We start from the raw sequence: 17,514 nt of genomic DNA, 5'->3' as shown, positions 1-17,514 counted from the left end.
CATCTATTGACTCTACACATTGTTTATTGAGGACTAGAAACAAGTTCACTCCAGAAGACTCTTTAAGTTTGAACAGTGCCGATGACCCCATAGTGTAAGATCCTCACTGCAGATATTCATTGTTGCTATGGTAAAATGATCAAACCGAGAGAAAGAATTATCCCTGTGCTTATCCGTGCTTCATCTCTTTATTCCATTCCCCCCCCCCCAAGAAATACAATCCCAAACATTCACTGCGAAACAGAAATCAATGTAAGATAGTGGTCATGGTAGCTGTTTGCTGGAAAAAGGAAATGTGCAGGCTACAGTAAGCCCATCAGTACTGTCGTCTTTGTACAAGGGTATGTGACTTCAAACACTTGCATTGTGATGCAGTTTAAGTTTTTGGAGGTTGGTTGTTTGTCTGTATTGTGGCAGTAAGACATCGATAATACATCTTGACACTAGAGCCAGATTCTGGGCGGACACCGAAAGGAGAAAAGTGCCACTAGAATACAGCTGGAGGTGTGGGGAACTACCAGACACACCCAGACACACCCAAACAGGCAGCCACAGTTCACCGATTACGTGGCTCAACTACACACAGCTGAAGCTGACTTGTAGTGTACGGTGGTTTCCGCTGACCACGAGCTGTCCAGCGCTGCAACGAATTGCAGACTTGAAGAGTTGGCTGGGAGGGATCCGGCAGAGGCGATAGCTTTCAAACAGCTGGCTGATTGGTGCGTGAGGGCGAGGTTGGAGGGAAGGAAGTCAAAGAGAAGAAGAAGAAGAGGGGAAGGGGTAAGGGTAGGGAAAGGGTGAGGTGGGGTGGGGTGGGGGAAGAGGGTGGGGCTTATCATCATGACTGATCTCCTGGTGGATTCTTAATCTCCTCTTGGATTATCTCCTCCACCTGCTGCTGAAGCTGGACGGGATTCTGAAGGACGGAGGTCCGCGTGCTCACTTGCCTGACGATGGTGTACACCACTGAAACAAAACAATATGTGGTTTTACGAAACAAAAATTAATTTCCATGAGAGACTAGCCTCTGGTTAAACATGTCTGCTTCATTTCCTTTGCTCCATTCTCTCTTTTCATATAATAATCTAACTCACGGAAAAATTGATTGTCACAAATGAAGGCAGCAATTCTTCAAGACCTCACAAAATATCTGATTACACTTTCAGCATTTCAACATTGCCCTTTATTCTACCGATGTTTGCAAAAAAATTTCAATTTATCTCCTCCAGTTTCTCTAATTTTATCTGAAGTTACCATCTACTTAGTGAAAGAACTTCCCCCTGATAGAAATGCAGTGATATGACAGCTTCAAACACATACCACAAAGCAAGAAATTTTCGGGGCATGAAATATTCGCGGCATAAAATTTCCACGAATTGCCACTGGCATTCAATGCATATATAATGCAGACAAGAACTTTTGAGTTGCAATTTCAATTTTGGAAAATTTGGCTCTCACGAAAGTTGAACAATCAAAATGCACACGAAAATGTCTGGTTTTTCAGTAACTGATGATTTTTTTTTATTTGGGGGGGGGGTTCATTAATTTGCACATGTTATTCTTATGAGTTTGACAGGACAAATTGAGAAGACCAAATGACTACTGTAAAAGTGGTTTCTTTCGCGGTGGTTTTATTTTCGCGCTTTTCGCACTTTGAGGTTGAACCGCGAATTTAACATCACGCGAAAATGTTTTGAACTTGTCGCTTGTTACAACGGTATCATTACTGACCGCGAACTTAAACACACGCAAAAAAGTTGGCACCGAAAGAAACCGCAAAAGTTTCTGTACGCGAAAGAAACCACTTTTACGGTATTTGAAGAAGGAAACGATCATGAGTGTTGGGGTCACTCACACTTTCTGAGAGGCTTGAGTCTACAGCTCTCTTCCACCCAGTCGATGACCTCCTCGTCAAAGTTAGCACCGGGATTTGTGCACACCGCGGCCACGTACGACTTGAAAAGCGGCCGGACCAGCATGCTGAACTGAAGTGGTGGCGGGGCTCAGGAAGACAGTGCAATCGTGGTCACAAACACATTCACAGCACAATGATAGCTTAGAACAAAAAGCTACCAATCATCACTGAGACACCTTTTATGATAGTTCTGTTTCATTTTGGTCTGTCAAATTTTATTCCAAACTTGAAGAGAATTATTTGCCACAAGATGACAGGATCAAGATGAAATGACCAATTATGACACCATTAGGTATCAAATTACTGATATCATCAGATGAAAATGAGATGGGCATTAAGGTGCCTCAAACACTATGGCTTTATTGGCAATATAACGCCCTTCTCTTTCTCAACCAATGATGAAATCTGTGTGCTGATTTTTATACAAACTTTTACCGCTGTACCCATTTATAACCCGCATCCCCCTTTTTCACGATTTTCATAAACAGAAAAAAATGTACTGGTTATACGTCGAAAAATATGGTAGTTGGGTTTTTGTACCTCACAAGCTCCATGAAACCAAACCCATCATGCTGTATCGTTTCCTGTACCCAACATGGTAGACTGTGTACAGACACAGACAAATACATAGACACGCACACACATGCACAGACACACAAACTAGCAATAGGTACTTGTGGGAGTATCCCATTGTTTTCTCCCATAGACAAATACTCCCACAATGTCATTTATACCCCCACAGTGCCTGACTGAATAAAGTGAAACATAATACCCCAACAACGTACCCCTTGCTCATCCCCAAATACAGACTGCACACACCACACACACATACTAGACACACACAGACACAAACACACACTACACACACACTACACACACACTACACGCACACACAGACACAAACACACAAACACACACTACACACACACTACACACACACTACACGCACACACAGATATACACATGCACACAAAAGTGAAGGATACAATCCAATATTTCCAATTTTCCCTCATCTGCTGACTGATGTAATCATTGCACATTTGTTGAAGCTGTCTCTCGCTCTGAGAATTGACTGGTGCTCCCGTGTCTGGCAAACTGTCCTGGCAATCACTGTGTGCGAAAAAGAGAGAAAAGGTAACAGTCTCAAGTCAACAGCCTCTGCTCCATATTACATCACAAGAGGATCAAACCAAAATACAGGTCAGAAGCCAATGCTCATCTGTTTGACACTTGTTGCAAATTCAGCAAAGTCATTTTGTGGGAAAACAGCTCAAATTCGCAGAGAGAAATGAAAAACGGAAGATTTTTTTTTTTAAATCCTCCTCAGAGACTACCTGGGTATAAAGACCAGCTGTCTACAAAAGCCACATAGTTCAACCTTCACTCAGAACAGTTTATCTCGTCTTATATGTATAGGCCAGCAGCATTGCGATAGATATTTCTTTCTTCTCCCCCCCCCCCCCACCCCCTTTTGTGAACCGATGTAAAAAAACACAACACAAATATGGGTGCATGGGACCACTGTACTTTCACTAAGGGCATACAAATTCATCATCTCAGAAATATGATTGGCAATTTTGCTATTGCTGGAACTTGACTTGACCACATGTTTCTTTATGTCTCCCTTTATACTAAGATATACACTGTACAAATATATTTATCATACAAACATATTTCTTGTTTGAAATAGTGCCCAAATTGTGCAAGGGTTTCAAGATAATACACTTACCATATTTCATCGTTGAGGTTTTGAACTTCTTGCTTTGTGCTTTCGACCTCATTCCTCAATGAATTAGTTTCTTCCTTCAAGTGAATGATGTATTCATGGGCTGGCAACAAACGGATCAACAGAATAAAATGATTTAAAACATCAAGAAATCAATGAAATAAAGATAGGAGTTGATAAAGTACTTATATCGATTTACAAGTGCATTTTTACCAAACAACAATATCATTTCATTTTGGCATTGATGGCCCCTATGAGAAATTTTGTTTCTACTACTCAAGTAGAAAATTCATCTGAAACATAACTTCTGAATTGGTTTGGTTTTCCTTTTTAAACAATGTATCTTTTCTGACTTAAGAATTGATATACAACTTTCCACGGAAAACAGACAATGAAACATACAAATAATTTTTTTAATAGCTCTTCTGGGGTGTGGATCTTCACACACAAGACAAAATCTCTGAAAAATCCTTTAGTAATGGTTACGACATTATGTTATTTGCGCAAACTACAAACGGTTCTGTAAGCTGGCAAAACTTTCATCTTTTCACAGTTTTCTTCAACAGGTCTCCTGCGCTTCCTTCAGATACAAATCCTACAAGGCAAGTTTCAATCCAAGAAAAATCAAACAATAAAGAAAGAAATAATTTTGCACTACATGACTCATATCATCAGGACTAGCTGTATTTTTGTCATTTCCGCAGTTGACATGGCACTCATGTGACCAGGGGGGGCATTTCATGAAGCATTTTGTCCAACAACTTTGTCGGACAAATTTGCTGTCAGCCAATCAGATGCAAGGATTTCTATAGCTTTTAACAGTTTGTCAGATGAAACATCTGACAAAAGGTTTCATGAAATGCCCCCCTGGCCTCAAATTATTACCTATGCAAAAAAGGAAGGAGGAGGTTAATTGATCATCGGCATTGGTTTGTCTGTTTGCCAAATAACTCAAAAAGTCGTATATGGATTAAAGTGAAACTTGCATAAAAAGTTGATATTGACACAGGGAACACCTCGTTCAGTTTTGGTAGTGATCTGGGAATTATTATGGCTTTTTGAAGGATATTTTTAAATCTTTTGGCATATATGGTCAATGACCTTGGGAGTTCAAGCTGCATGTACTGGAGGTTAACATATGTGCACCAAAGCATGCTCTCTGCTCGGGCAAGGCGACATGCAGCTGGAAGCTGATGACACAAAACAAAAGGCTTCTATTTTGGGAAATTGCATGCATGTATGATTGGAAATGAGTTGCTGGCTTGGCGGAGGTCTGCGCTCTCCAAGTGCTTTTCTAGTTTCTGTACATTTTCAATCAGTCACTGCTCTGAACACACCCGCTACTTTTTTCCGTTTCCACGACAACCCGCATCTCACCTTTCTGCAGCATCATGGCCGTGCTGACCTTGGAGGAGCCATCTCCCACCGGCATCATGCCGGGAATCATGCCTTGGAGCTCGTCCAGGCCTGACTGTATGTGGAACCGCCGCTTGTGCTCCGAGTGAAGGTGTTTCAGTCTCCTCCGCGCGTCCTACCGGTGGTCAAAAACAAAAGAAAAAAAAAAAAGCACTGCCTCATATGGTCAGCTGACTGGCTAAACCCATTGAAGACTTAGTTCCCAGCATACTCGGGTTGGTGTCTATGGGAAATGTGTGTTGTAGCAAAATCAGCACGTCTTCAACAGGTTAACGCCATCTTAATCAAAATAGCTTGCTTTCTGTCTACACGCCATTCCATAATGGTCAGTTGACCTCCTAAACGGTCATCTCGGAATGGTCAGTTTATCAACAAAATGCTGTCTTAGCATAGTTTGCTTTACATCTACATTCATGTCATGTCAGTGGTCAGTAGATTCCAAGAATGGTCAGCTTACCAAAAAGACACTACATTTCAATGAATGGTTAACATCTGCCCTCATATCACCTTCTCTCCAGTAAAAGTGGGGTAATACGTTTGTTTGTGTTCATGTTTTGTCGTTGGGCGTTTGTCGCTGTTATTGTTGGGTTTTGTTGGTTGTTTAGTTTGTTCTTTCCTTTTTTTTACTTTATGTGTTTCTTTGACAGATCAGGACATATATTGTCGCCCAAGAACCAGAAGGGCTTTACCAAAATTTGGGGGCGTATTGAGATATTGGTATCACGTAGAGCTTGATCTTCTCTACATTATGGAAGCAATTTTAAATTATTTTTGTTTTCAGTAAAATGTTAAAAATCAAAAGCTAAGGGTGCCATTTAATACCCTATACTTGCAACAATGCTTATAAAAATCTACCCACTTCGATTAAAGATAATATAAAGTTTTGGTACCTCAAAAGTTTCCCTGAATTTCCTTGTCTTAGTTTGTGTTTCAGGTTAAAGTACCTTTCATATAACTAACACTGTGAGACTTACTCGCCCCAAAGTGCTCTCATGTCTTAGTACTCATGCAATAATGGTTTCGTACCAGAGCCGTCAGGCGGCGAGGTAGTACACATATTGTACGAAACCATTATTGCATGATAACTGCGACCAGCAGTGTGCAGCCCCATACGCATAGCTAACTGCGACCAGCAGCCCCATACACATAGCTAAATGGGGCTTCGCATTGTAGCTTACAGGATCATGACAGATTTAGTATCGCGGGTAAATATCAACTTAAAATCCAAAAATTTCTTCAATTTGAAGACTTACCAGTTAAGTTGAAGTATTGAAAACAGGCTTCGGGCAACGTTTGGTTTTGCCAATATTCCCTTTCTGTTCGAATTGATAACTGAATGTGACTCGGTCGAGAGGACCTTGGGAGAGCTACACTGAATTGACGGCCAGCGCATGCGCACACAAACATCTTATCCGTTCATGGATTTGAAATTTGTTCGCATGTGATGTGTGCGTATGCGCTGGCCGTAGTAATCAGTGTATGTAGCTCTCCCAAGGTCCTCTCGACCGAGTCACATTCAGTCATCAATTCGAACAGAAAGGGACTATTGGCAGAACCAAACGTTGCCCGAAGCCTGTTTTCAATACTTCAACTTAATTGGTAAGTCTTCAAATTGAAGAATGTTTTGGATTTTAAGTTGATATCTACCCGGGATACTAAATCTGTCATGATCCTGAATGCTACAATGCGAAGCCCCATTATGCTATGCGTATGGGGCTGCTGGTCGCAGTTAATTGCATGATTACTAAGAAATGAGAGTTCTTTGGGGCGAGTAAGTCTCACAGTGTTAGTTATATGAAAGGTACTTTAACCTGAAATTCAGGGAAACTTTTGAGGTACCAAAACTTTTTATTATCTTTAAATATTAAAGAAACCTTTTTTTTTTCATGGAAATTGACTGCTTCGTTTTTATTTACGCTCAAATGTAAGAACGCTATAGCGCCCTTTTGGTTCTCAGCTTTCATACATTACGACATTCTGGCAAATCACCAGACTTGCTCGGTGGTAATGGCACTCCACGACTCGCTCACCTTTTCTTTCGTGTTGGAATCTGGTGTCTTCTGCCTCTTTGGTCTCGGAGTGTGGAACTGCAAGCGTGAAAGGAAGGAAAGAAATAATAGAGAGAGATGGAGGATGTGACCAAAATCAGAGATGCTCACACACATCAAAGACAGATGAGAATAAAACAGGGGAATGAACAGGTATCAATAATAATGAATGAATGCCAGAAAAGAACAAGACACTCAACAAGTGAACACCTCTACTGCCAAACTGCATTCAAGATGACAATGCTGAGAAGACAAAGACAATGTGTAATGGACAGTTTAAAAAATAAATAAATAAAAAATGGTGCACTCAATCATCAAACTCTAGGGCACTATTCATGCATTTGGAATATCTGTTTGACCATCATTCTCCTGGACTTTAAACCATATTCTCTTACGATATATGCCATGTTTGAAGAACCAGTGATGAGATTGAGTTTACAATAGTGGATGACGGCTAGCATCAACTACACTGCGACCAGATATAACATGGTGATCACCATAGGGATAAATGACCTACTGCAGCATTCTGGGATCACAGAACCAAACATGATCAAAGTCTTGTAGCAAAACACTAAACACAATGTCACTTACAAACGGCTGCTACGGAAACTCCATATCAACTGAGTTTTCAGAGTTGAAGGGGACGGTAAAGTTCAAATTTCCTTCAGCCTATCCATTCCTTCTTAATCAGCCGGACAGATCCTGTGAACAAACTTCCCCTGGTAAAGTTACTTTTTGTATCAGTTTATCAAGAAGCTACGTCTGCATGACTTCAGCACAGCAAGAACAGATAGAACTTTCAATAAGGGGGTCATCTGGTCTGAAACAACACTTGCAAGATAGGAGGCCTTTAGTTTTTGCGGTTGCTATATGACAAGAGAAGAGGGTCATACACCTACTGCACAAAGGTTGCGGTTTGACCACTGCATGACCCAAATGAGAACAAACAGTGCCAGATAAACAAGGATAATGATAAAAACATTGTCATAGACACTGTCAAACTTTATGGGAAATGGAGTTTCAGAATGACAAACACTCTTCAGTAAAAAGAAAAAAATAAATAGAAACAAGGAAAAGTAGAAATTACGCGGTGCGTAATATATGTCCCCGCCGGAAGTAGCATTTAGTAGCAAAATGTACAATATAGGTAAAAAGATCAAGGTCAAAGGTCAAAGAAGTCAAAGGTCAAAATTCTACGTAGAAATTTTGAAGCCCTCACCTAGTGCCATCACATAAAGCAAACGGAATCGAAATCAGGTTAGAAATGGCAAAGGAGTAGCATTTTGTAGCCAATGTACAATATAGGTAAAAAATCAAGGTCAAAGGTCACAGAAGTCAAAGGTCAAAATTCTGTGTAGAAGTTTTGAAGCCCTCACCTAGTGCCATCACATAAAGCAAACGGAATCGAAATCGGGTTAGAAATGGCGAAGGAGTAGCATTTGGTAGCAAAATGTACAATACAGGTCAAAAATCAAGGTCAGAGGTCAAAGAAGTCCAAGGTCAAAATTCTGTGTAGGAGTTTTGAAGCCCTCACCTAGTGCCATCACTTAAAGCAAACGGAATTGAAATCGGGTTACAAATGGCGAAGGAGTAGCATTTTGTAGCAAAATGTACAATATAGGTCAAAAATCAAGGTCAAAGGTCAAAGAAGTCAAAGGTCAAAATTCTGTGTAGAAGTTTTGAAGCCCTCACCTAGTGCCATCACATAAAGCAAACGGAATCAAAATCGGGTTAGAAATGGCGAAGGAGTAGCATTTTGTAGGCAATGTACAATATAGGTCAAAAATCAAGGTCAAAGGTCAAAGAAGTCAAAGGTCAAAATTCTGTGTAGAAGTTTTGAAGCCCTCACCTAGTGCCATCATATAAAGCAAACGGAATCAAAATCGGGTTAGAAATGGCGAAGGAGTAGCATTTTGAAGCAAAATGTACAATATAGGTCAACGGTCAAGGTCAAAGGTCACAACTGAAATTCTGTATAGAAGTTTCAAAGCTCCCATGTAGTGCTATCATATAAAGCAAACAGAATCAAAATCGGGTTAGAAATGGCGAAGGAGTAGCATTTTGAACATTTTGATCACACACGGGCGCACAGACGGACAGACGGACGGACGGACGACCTTACGGTGATATACTTGTGTGTCTACCCCTTTGTTCTCCCTTTTGTTAAAATAGACACACAAGTAAAAATTTTAGCCACACAAGCCTGACGGAATAAAGGCCATCTATTGTGCACCATTGTTCTCCTAGCCACACAAGCATACTCTCGTTAGCACGGACACAGACGGACAGACGGACACACACACGTACGGAGCCCGTTTCATAGTCCCCTGCTCGAACTCGTTCGGCGGGGACAATAAAAGATCTTTCTCAAAACACTCTATAGAAGACTTCTATACACCAGACCAAGTTTGATGTCCTCCACAGCAGATAAAATTCTTCCCTTTCCAACATTCATCCTGACTCGTCCTCAGAGCCTTGGGACCAATCTCTCGTTGAAAGTCTGCGCGCTCGCGTTCAGACAGATAAGTGGCTTCAAAGCGAGCCGCGGAGGGAAGTCCACTCAGCGCAGGCTTCCTGGTGCTAATTTAATCTCATTTCCCTCCAAAACAAGACACAAACAAGAATCATTCACACCCATGTCTCTCACTCTAGGTGACTCTCAGACCTGCCAGGGCCCCGGATGTCAAACTATCTCTAGCATTTGTCCACTTGAGAGAGAAAAAGCTGGACCTTGGCCTGACAGAGACAGGACACAATACATCCACCTGAGGGAAGATAGTGCGAGCCATAAACACGACCAGCTGTCGGGTCATGTCACAACCCGTGCATTTCTGCGTAGCCAGATTGTCAACAGATTGTCACGAGGTCGGCACAGGAAGAGTTAATGGGACGATAACACGTGGCCCGGACTCGGCAAATCTGGCAGGGACCGACGGTCAGCATGAACATAACAAACATAGAGAGAGAGAGAAAGAGGAAGGAATCGGTCAAGCCAGACCGCGTAGCAATGTTCCATGTGATGGCCTTCATGTGAACTTATGAACCTGCCCATACCTCGAGGCTCTAAGCTGGCACTCAGGACGCTCTCACAGAATAGTTTTCAAACTTTGGTGTGGTTATGAAAAAACACGGTCCCCTTCCCCTTAAGGGAAAAGAACCAGGTTTGTTCAAAACCACACTGGAGCTGTTGTTTGTTTGTTTGTTTTTGTTGTGGTTTGTTTCTGTTGTTGTTGTTTTGTGTTTGTTTGTTGTTTTTTTTTGGGGGGGGGGGCTTTTTGCTTTATGGCTCACACTATCTTCCCTCATGTGGGACTATGATAAAAATTAGGTCTGTTTAATTTGCAATGGCATTCACCATCACTGAAACACTGCCAGCGTACCAGGATATATATTCTTAGGAGAAATCTGCCTCACGCGGTGCTCAAAATTCATGACTCTTTTTCTCACCTCGTATTCTCGGATGCTCGTCGGTGTTTCCGGGAAATCGATCTGGCTTCCAGGAGATGACGCTGCACCTAGTTCACATATTTTTCAGGGGAAAATTGGGCAGTGGGAGGACCGACAAAAAAAAAAAAAAGAGGAGGTGGGGGAAAGAGGAAACAGACGAAAAAAACGTTATCAAAGTGGGTCACGTTGTAACGATACTGAAACTCCAAAACTCAGTGGATGCAAGTAAGGATTACACAAATTTTTAAGAGATGTGGCTTTTCACACTAGCTAGATTCCCGATCGATGAAAGAGGAGAGGAGAGAGTGTAAAGGTTCTGGAAGGTCATTTTGATTGGTGCGGTGTGGTATGGAGTAAGTTAAGGGTGGGGATCATTCCCTTTAAGTCGGTGTTTCAGTGTCTACTACATATGTCATTCCTTACAGATAGAAGAAGAAGATTTTTATGTGAATGAAAATTTATCACACAAGATCAAATCATGAGTGTTCAAAAGAAAAGCTGCTTTCAGATTCCTAAAAGACAAATCAAAGAAGGGCTTTAAAGTTTTTTTTTGCCTGTTTTTAGAGAGAAACAAACTTCCTGTTGGATGCAAAGAGATATTTGGTTAGTCAGATTTACACCTGCAAAATGGAACATTAGACAGGTGACAACACAACAGATTATTGTACAAGCACAGCAAACTAAAATCATAATGGTGGGAGAGCCTTGTACAACGTGTCCATGTCATGCTTTGAATATATCCCTGTAAGTGTGTGGGATAGTTGATGTTGTTTAAAAGGAAAAAAATTAAATATCAGTGCTAAAGGTCACAATATGCATCAAATATTCTGCAAACATCCCTCGCACTTTTTGGTGGACGCAATGTGATCAGCAATTCAAAACGATTGAGATGGTGCATTTTCATTTTTAAGTCTTTGAATCTCTGAATCTACAACTGACCAAAACATTCCACATTTGACTGTAGGAGGTGTGTTGGCATAGAATGCAACGCCCGAGTGATGCATGGCTTACGATCAAGATCTCCCACCATAGAATGACGATTTCTTTTTTTCTGTGTTTGAAAACAAGTGAGCACCACGGCGTCGACACTACGCCGCAGCTATACTTGCCGCATTGCGAACGTATCATATTGAACTTAAGATCTCTTTAATTAAGCGAGGGTGGACGGGGGAATTCGGAAGGGGTTTTGGCGGAGTGGAAAACCCCTCCTCCCCTGCGGTGGGCTCGAGCGACGCAGTGAGAACGCGAGCTGGCGAGTCCAACTTTAACCTGTGCCTTGCTCCGTGGGCGTGACCTTCCTCTCGCAAATTCGCCCCCTGACCACGGCAGCGGTGCAAAAAGGGGGGACGAGGGGGCACCGTCTCTTTATTTTTTCTCGTTTTTTACTCACTAGATGCCGTCGAGGCCTGGCAGGATGACGGTACTGATATCGTCAGGTCACGATCGGCCGTGGGACTACGCAAGCCAAGGTCTTTCGCATCAGACTAGAGAGCGTAAAACACATATCACAGTAGAGGAAGGGGAAGGACAATACCTAACGTTAGTCAAAAAAAAAAGAGGGGGTGAGGGAGTGGTCCGAGGACCATGGCCAGCAAAAATCACAACCTCGACCAAGTAACACAAGCAATCAAGAGAAACCCGCACCTGCCTTTCTATCTGACTGAAAATCAGGCAGGGCTATGTTTGGCCTTCATTCCCATATTTGGAAATGCCAAATTCCTCCCAAGGAGAGGTAAGAATTTCTTAGAAGGTCGGGGAAGGGGGGGCTAGGGGGATAAAGGGGCGGGTATTAGCGCACCCTAATGAAGTCAGGCCATGGTCCTCGCTTTGTATGTACTTACCTAGATACATTACCGGGAGGTGAATTCACATCCCATCCTTTCTGTGCCATTAAATACAGACTCAACCATTTCATGCTTTTCTCCCTCAATTTCTGCCCTTGTCTTAACAAGGAAAATACAAAGGCTCTAAGAAATAAACACGAAACAAAAAAGGTCACTCTTATCCAACACAATACATTAGACAGTGACATATATCGAGAGTATCATATCTTGCATTTACGAAGGTTCCAGAAGATATTCTAGCGAAATAATACAACTGCTCTTTCTCGATTCTCTTTCAGAATCTCCCCAAACCAAATGATGCCCTTTTAACTTACCAGTTTCAACAGTTCTCTATGAAACTCTAGCACTGTAATGTGATCTTGTACTTTGGGAACAAATTAAAGGGAAACTCCACCCCAATGCATGATAACATACTGGAGTTTGAAATTCATTTAGAAACTGCTTAAATGAAACACATTTTTAATTACTGCCTGATGTAAATATAATTCTTGTTCTTCCGTTTGTTTTAATCTTACTCTGTTGATGAAAACCATATTGGTCATGGGGTGAATTTTCCCTCTGTGTTTGCTTAAAGCTACAGAAAATAGCTTAAAGTACACTATCACTTCAAAAAAAGAGAAAAGTAATGCAGTAATGCATATCAGAATAATTCTCTGCAGAATTAGTTTCAATTGTCACACGGTTGTTGTATCCATTGACCATAAAACCAAAGCCTTTGGAGGCTGCAACTGCAACTGCCTTTGGAGAAATCTTGTTGTAATGACCAGAAGACAAAAAAAAGGTAATAATAATAACTTCTATTCAACCAAAAAAAAAAACTGTTTTCAAAAGAGCATTAGGGAATTTCAGTCTTTTTCTTCTTTTCCAATATCTTGACTCTTTTGGCTGATCAAGAGTAGAAAAGAAAGAGGGTAAGCAACTCATTCAAATCTTTGGAGTATACATTAGGTTTGGATCTTGTCCTTCATTTAGTCGTGGTGAAAATTGTTGAGCAAGTGTAATGAAAAAATTTGTATCGTAATAATAATTTCGTTGATGAGTGAAATTGCATAGATTCTGGATATTGCCTCACTTTTCTCTTTCTGTCTCTTTGCCTTGTTTTCTTTCTATAGGAAAGAGAGAATTCAAATTGTGTTGTTTCGAGCTACCTAACCCCTACTTTTCTTAAAACTGTACTTAAGTTAAACTTCTCTTCTACCTTCTCTTTGCTATTAAACCCACTTCGCCACCTACCTTTCCCTGAAGAGCTGCCTGCAGAGAGTCCTGGAAGGGTTGGCCCGGCAGGCCGGCGTAGCTGGCCCGGGGGCTGTTGGCCCGGCTGCCCGCCCGGCTATTGGCGCGGCTGTTGGCCCGGCTGCTGGGGCGGCTGCTGGGGCGGCTGCTGGGTCGACTGTTCGCCCGGCTACTGGCCTTGCTGTTGCTCTGGCTGCTATACGAGACCTCTGTTGGGGGGGAGGGGATTTGTTTCGAGAGTGGAACGCTCATAAGCAATGGCATATGATTCGGGTAGATTCCTTTCTGTAGCCACCATGCTAATTACCTCCACATTTCTGATATACTCAAAAGGACAAAACTACCACTTTTTCTCAAAATGTACAAATGGGATCACTTTCCTTTCAACTATGTGAAGTGTGCTACAAATAAAATCCATTCATCAAAGGGCATGACACAATCACATGTCCAGATGACGTTTTCAAACGAACGCTTTCCAAAAAAAAAAAAGAAGAAAGTGAAATATGAGTCATTGCCAACCTTTTACTAATCAAAGACTAGTAAACAGGAAATGGTAATTTAACAATAAACTTTCTTAATGGTGCAGTCAAGCTTTCTTAATGTCTTTGAATTTCATTTAGATTTGGAGATAACTTGCATGTGCTTAACTTTCTTTGTGCACTGTAATGTTCTCCTTGCAGTAAGGTGAAATCTTTCCCCACAATACAGTCACTTTTCTCCAAACAGTATAGTCACTTTCGACTGAATCACAGACAGTATCACAGAAAATAGCCAATCAAATTTAAATGGGGCACATGAGAACCTAGTGGTCTTGTCTGTAAATTTTACAAAAATGTCAGTTTACTCCTCATAAGGCAAACTTTTTATCAAAAAAGAATGGTTCCCATATTCTAGTGTCCATCTATACTTTCTACATAATTATAATCCTTGTACCCCACTCTTTCTCATATCGAATGTGCATTTGACAAACACTTTTCTTTAAAACACATACAGCTACTGTAAAGAAAATCAAGAACAACAAAATGCAAATTTGCCAACTCTGATGGACTTCTCCAATCAAACCTCGTTTGGGTTGTTTGTATGCTGTCATCCCCGATGCTCCGGTTGCCATGGCGATGCTGGGAAACTGCTGTTCAAAGTCCATGAGCTCCTCTGAACCCTGTTGCATGCCATCCACTTCCCTCATGGACCCAGCCACCTCTAGCCCCATTCCCTGCTGGTGCAGCTGCTGTTGCTGGCGCGGTTGCCTGGGAGACACGTCGGCGCCATACGGCCCCCGGTGGCCGAGCACCGTGCTCTGGTCCATGGGACCCATCGGGTCGAGTCCATAGCTGAGCTCCTGCATGAACGTTGTGCTGGCCGCAGATGTCTTCGGCTGGGTACCAGGATCTACGACGTTTGGCACTCCACGGGGGCTGGACGCACCGCCAACCACCTGCGGTGCCCAGCTGGCGCCCCTCTGGGTGGCTATTGGTTGGTTCCACTCTGACATCATCTTCGAAGGGGAGGAAGGGATGTGGCAGGATAGGAGGTCTATGGCCTCCGAGATGACACCCATGGTAGTAGGGCTGGTGCTCATCGGTGCCCCCTGGATACAAGCCGGTGGTGACGTTGGGCCAGGGCTGTGGACACCAAGCTTTGAGTGCACTATGGTGTAACCCTGTGAAGTAACAAAAGAATCCCCCTTTCATGGCGGCATAACAGCTTCTTACAATTCCTTAGATGAATTGGTGCATCTTTTAAAAAGTGAACCAAATATAACTCATGTAGAGGATAAGTAACCTCTCAAGTTTTCTCAAAAAAAAAAAAAAAAAATGTGTCAATAGCAGAGCACTAACTGCATTACAGAAAGTGAACCCCACCAGCCACTAATGGTAAATTTCACAATTTTGGAGAGAAAAAAAAGCATAAAAGCCAAAACTTTGAAGGCATTCCAAACCTTTATTGAGCATTTATTTTAACCAGTGGTGAAATTTGACTGAGACGCAAAGCATTTAATCACAACAATGCAGTGATGTGGCAGCATACCCATCAAAATACTCAGGACTGTTATTTGGAAATACTTAGAAGTGCTTCAATTCTTACCTGGCTTCCACCTGCCTGACTAGATGAGCTGAGGGGACTGGTAGGTGCTGAGGACTGGTACGAAGTGGTCACCATTGGCACCGGCTGCTGTGGGGAATGTCTTCTGTTACCACTGGCACTGCCTGTTGCACCACTTGCACCACCAACAGAGCCAGTGCCACCTGCAGAGTTGCTATTCAGGACATGTATCAGGTTGGGTGCCTGGCCCGTGCCGCCAAACTGCATGTTTGTGGTACCTCTGGTACCGGCTACAAACATGCCGGGTGCATTCGGTGTCGTGGACAGTTGCGGAATTATGATGCCGGTACCGCTGCCGCTGCCAACGTTGCTGAAAATGGAAGCTGCTGTTGAGAAGTTGGGCATGAATGTGCCTCCACCACTGACCATCGGGTCGTAATGGCTCGAGACAACCTTGGTGGGGGTGGCAGCAAAAGTGACCTGGCGCTGGCTGACCACCGACTTGGAACCCATGTTGGCAATGATTGCAGTGGGATAATTGGTAGTGGTGGTTTGAGGAATATTCTACACAAGCAGACCCAGCAACAATGAAAGAGAAAAAAGAGTGAGAGTTAAAAATATTTCTTTAGTTTTGCAGACACAAAATTTCTGGTAACTGGCACTAACAAGCAGAGTCTTACAATTACTAAACTGACATCAACCCATGAGGGCAGTGTTTTCTGTATCATTAGATATATCTCGCAAGTTTCACCTCCAGACTTCCTCGACAGTTGCAACCACACTCTCCAATGACTCTTTAAGAAACAACAGGAAAGAAGCTTCCACCTCAAGACAAACATTGGTCAGAGAAGTTTGGAGGTACACGTTGCAAAATCTCATTTTTACTGTCAAAACTGCAGAATTTGTCTTTGTTTCCCTTACTTTGCCTGCATCTGCTATCTCCATGGCTTCGCTGAAGGCCCCCAGCGGAGTGTCGGCCAGGAAGTTTGGCGGAAGGTTGTAGTTCATTCCCATACTCTCTGTGTCGTTCTTGGTTGGGGTCTTGGACAAGATGTCTGCAGGGAGTGGAATTTCAAAATACAAGTGACTCTATTTCTCGGTATTGCTTTTTAAACCCTCCCCCCCCCCCCCAAAAAAAAAAAAAAAAAAAAAAAACACTTTTAAACAAACATGTTGTTTATGTGTGAGCATTGTTGAACATTGTAACTGTTGGAAGCTATTCCTGTTCATATGTCTTCAGATGGCAACTGTCAGTGTACATACACACACACATACACACATCCACACACATAGATAGGAAAACATACATGAGCCCTCATTTCAAGCAACATGATCACTCTTCGGTGACTTCCAGCAATTTTCAGCACACTTCCTTGTTGCATTGTTAAATCTCTGGACAGTTCCACATCAAGATTTGAATCCTACTTTTCTGAGACCAAATACCATCATCAGGTGATTCCAAATGAAAAGTGAAAGTGAAGCACTGGCAGATTTATTCTGCAATTGAAGTGCCCCTTGCCCTTGTTTCTGTTTCCGTAGAATTCTTTGACATGGGCCCTTACCTTGCAAGGAGTCCAGGGTGTCCATAAAATCCTGGTCCAAGTCCGGCTCGAGCTGCATGAGACCCGGCTGGATGATGTCGCTGTTATAGACGTGGCGAGCTGCGGAAAGAAATGAGAAGCGAAGAACAGATTTACAATTTTAATAGACTAACAGGAATGAACGACCAATTGTCAGCAGTTTCCAGCATTCTCCAAATGTCACAGATGATCTTTGGAATCATATCCACATTTTTGGACTTCTCTGCCATGACAAGAATTGATGTAAAAGCTGCATTCTACA

The 17,514-nt window shown here is 42.3% G+C and overlaps 1 protein-coding gene across 1 annotated transcript in view; it reads right to left on the bottom strand.

Annotated features, from left to right (window-relative positions):
* Positions 1-228: 228 nt before the first annotated feature.
* The window catches only part of LOC139742984 (MLX-interacting protein-like), a 63,096-nt gene continuing 45,810 nt past the window's right edge, over positions 229-17,514 (bottom strand). Inside the window, exons 6-18 of the mRNA XM_071653490.1 lie at positions 17,235-17,333; positions 16,594-16,727; positions 15,715-16,236; positions 14,692-15,289; positions 13,630-13,838; positions 11,943-12,036; positions 10,553-10,620; positions 7,088-7,144; positions 5,019-5,172; positions 3,645-3,744; positions 2,902-3,025; positions 1,856-1,985; positions 229-966 (exon numbers count right to left, since the gene is read on the bottom strand). Coding sequence (XP_071509591.1) covers positions 839-966; positions 1,856-1,985; positions 2,902-3,025; positions 3,645-3,744; positions 5,019-5,172; positions 7,088-7,144; positions 10,553-10,620; positions 11,943-12,036; positions 13,630-13,838; positions 14,692-15,289; positions 15,715-16,236; positions 16,594-16,727; positions 17,235-17,333 — 2,417 coding nt within the window. The 3' untranslated portion in view covers positions 229-838. The remainder of the gene's footprint in view (positions 967-1,855; positions 1,986-2,901; positions 3,026-3,644; positions 3,745-5,018; positions 5,173-7,087; positions 7,145-10,552; positions 10,621-11,942; positions 12,037-13,629; positions 13,839-14,691; positions 15,290-15,714; positions 16,237-16,593; positions 16,728-17,234; positions 17,334-17,514) is intronic.

Source organism: Diadema antillarum, unplaced genomic scaffold (genome assembly GCF_040938485.1).
Source record: "Diadema antillarum isolate AM-2024a unplaced genomic scaffold, OU_Dant_1.0 seq00001041_RagTag, whole genome shotgun sequence".
NCBI lineage: Eukaryota > Metazoa > Echinodermata > Echinoidea > Diadematoida > Diadematidae > Diadema > Diadema antillarum.
This window is presented reverse-complemented; position numbering and strand designations above follow the sequence as displayed.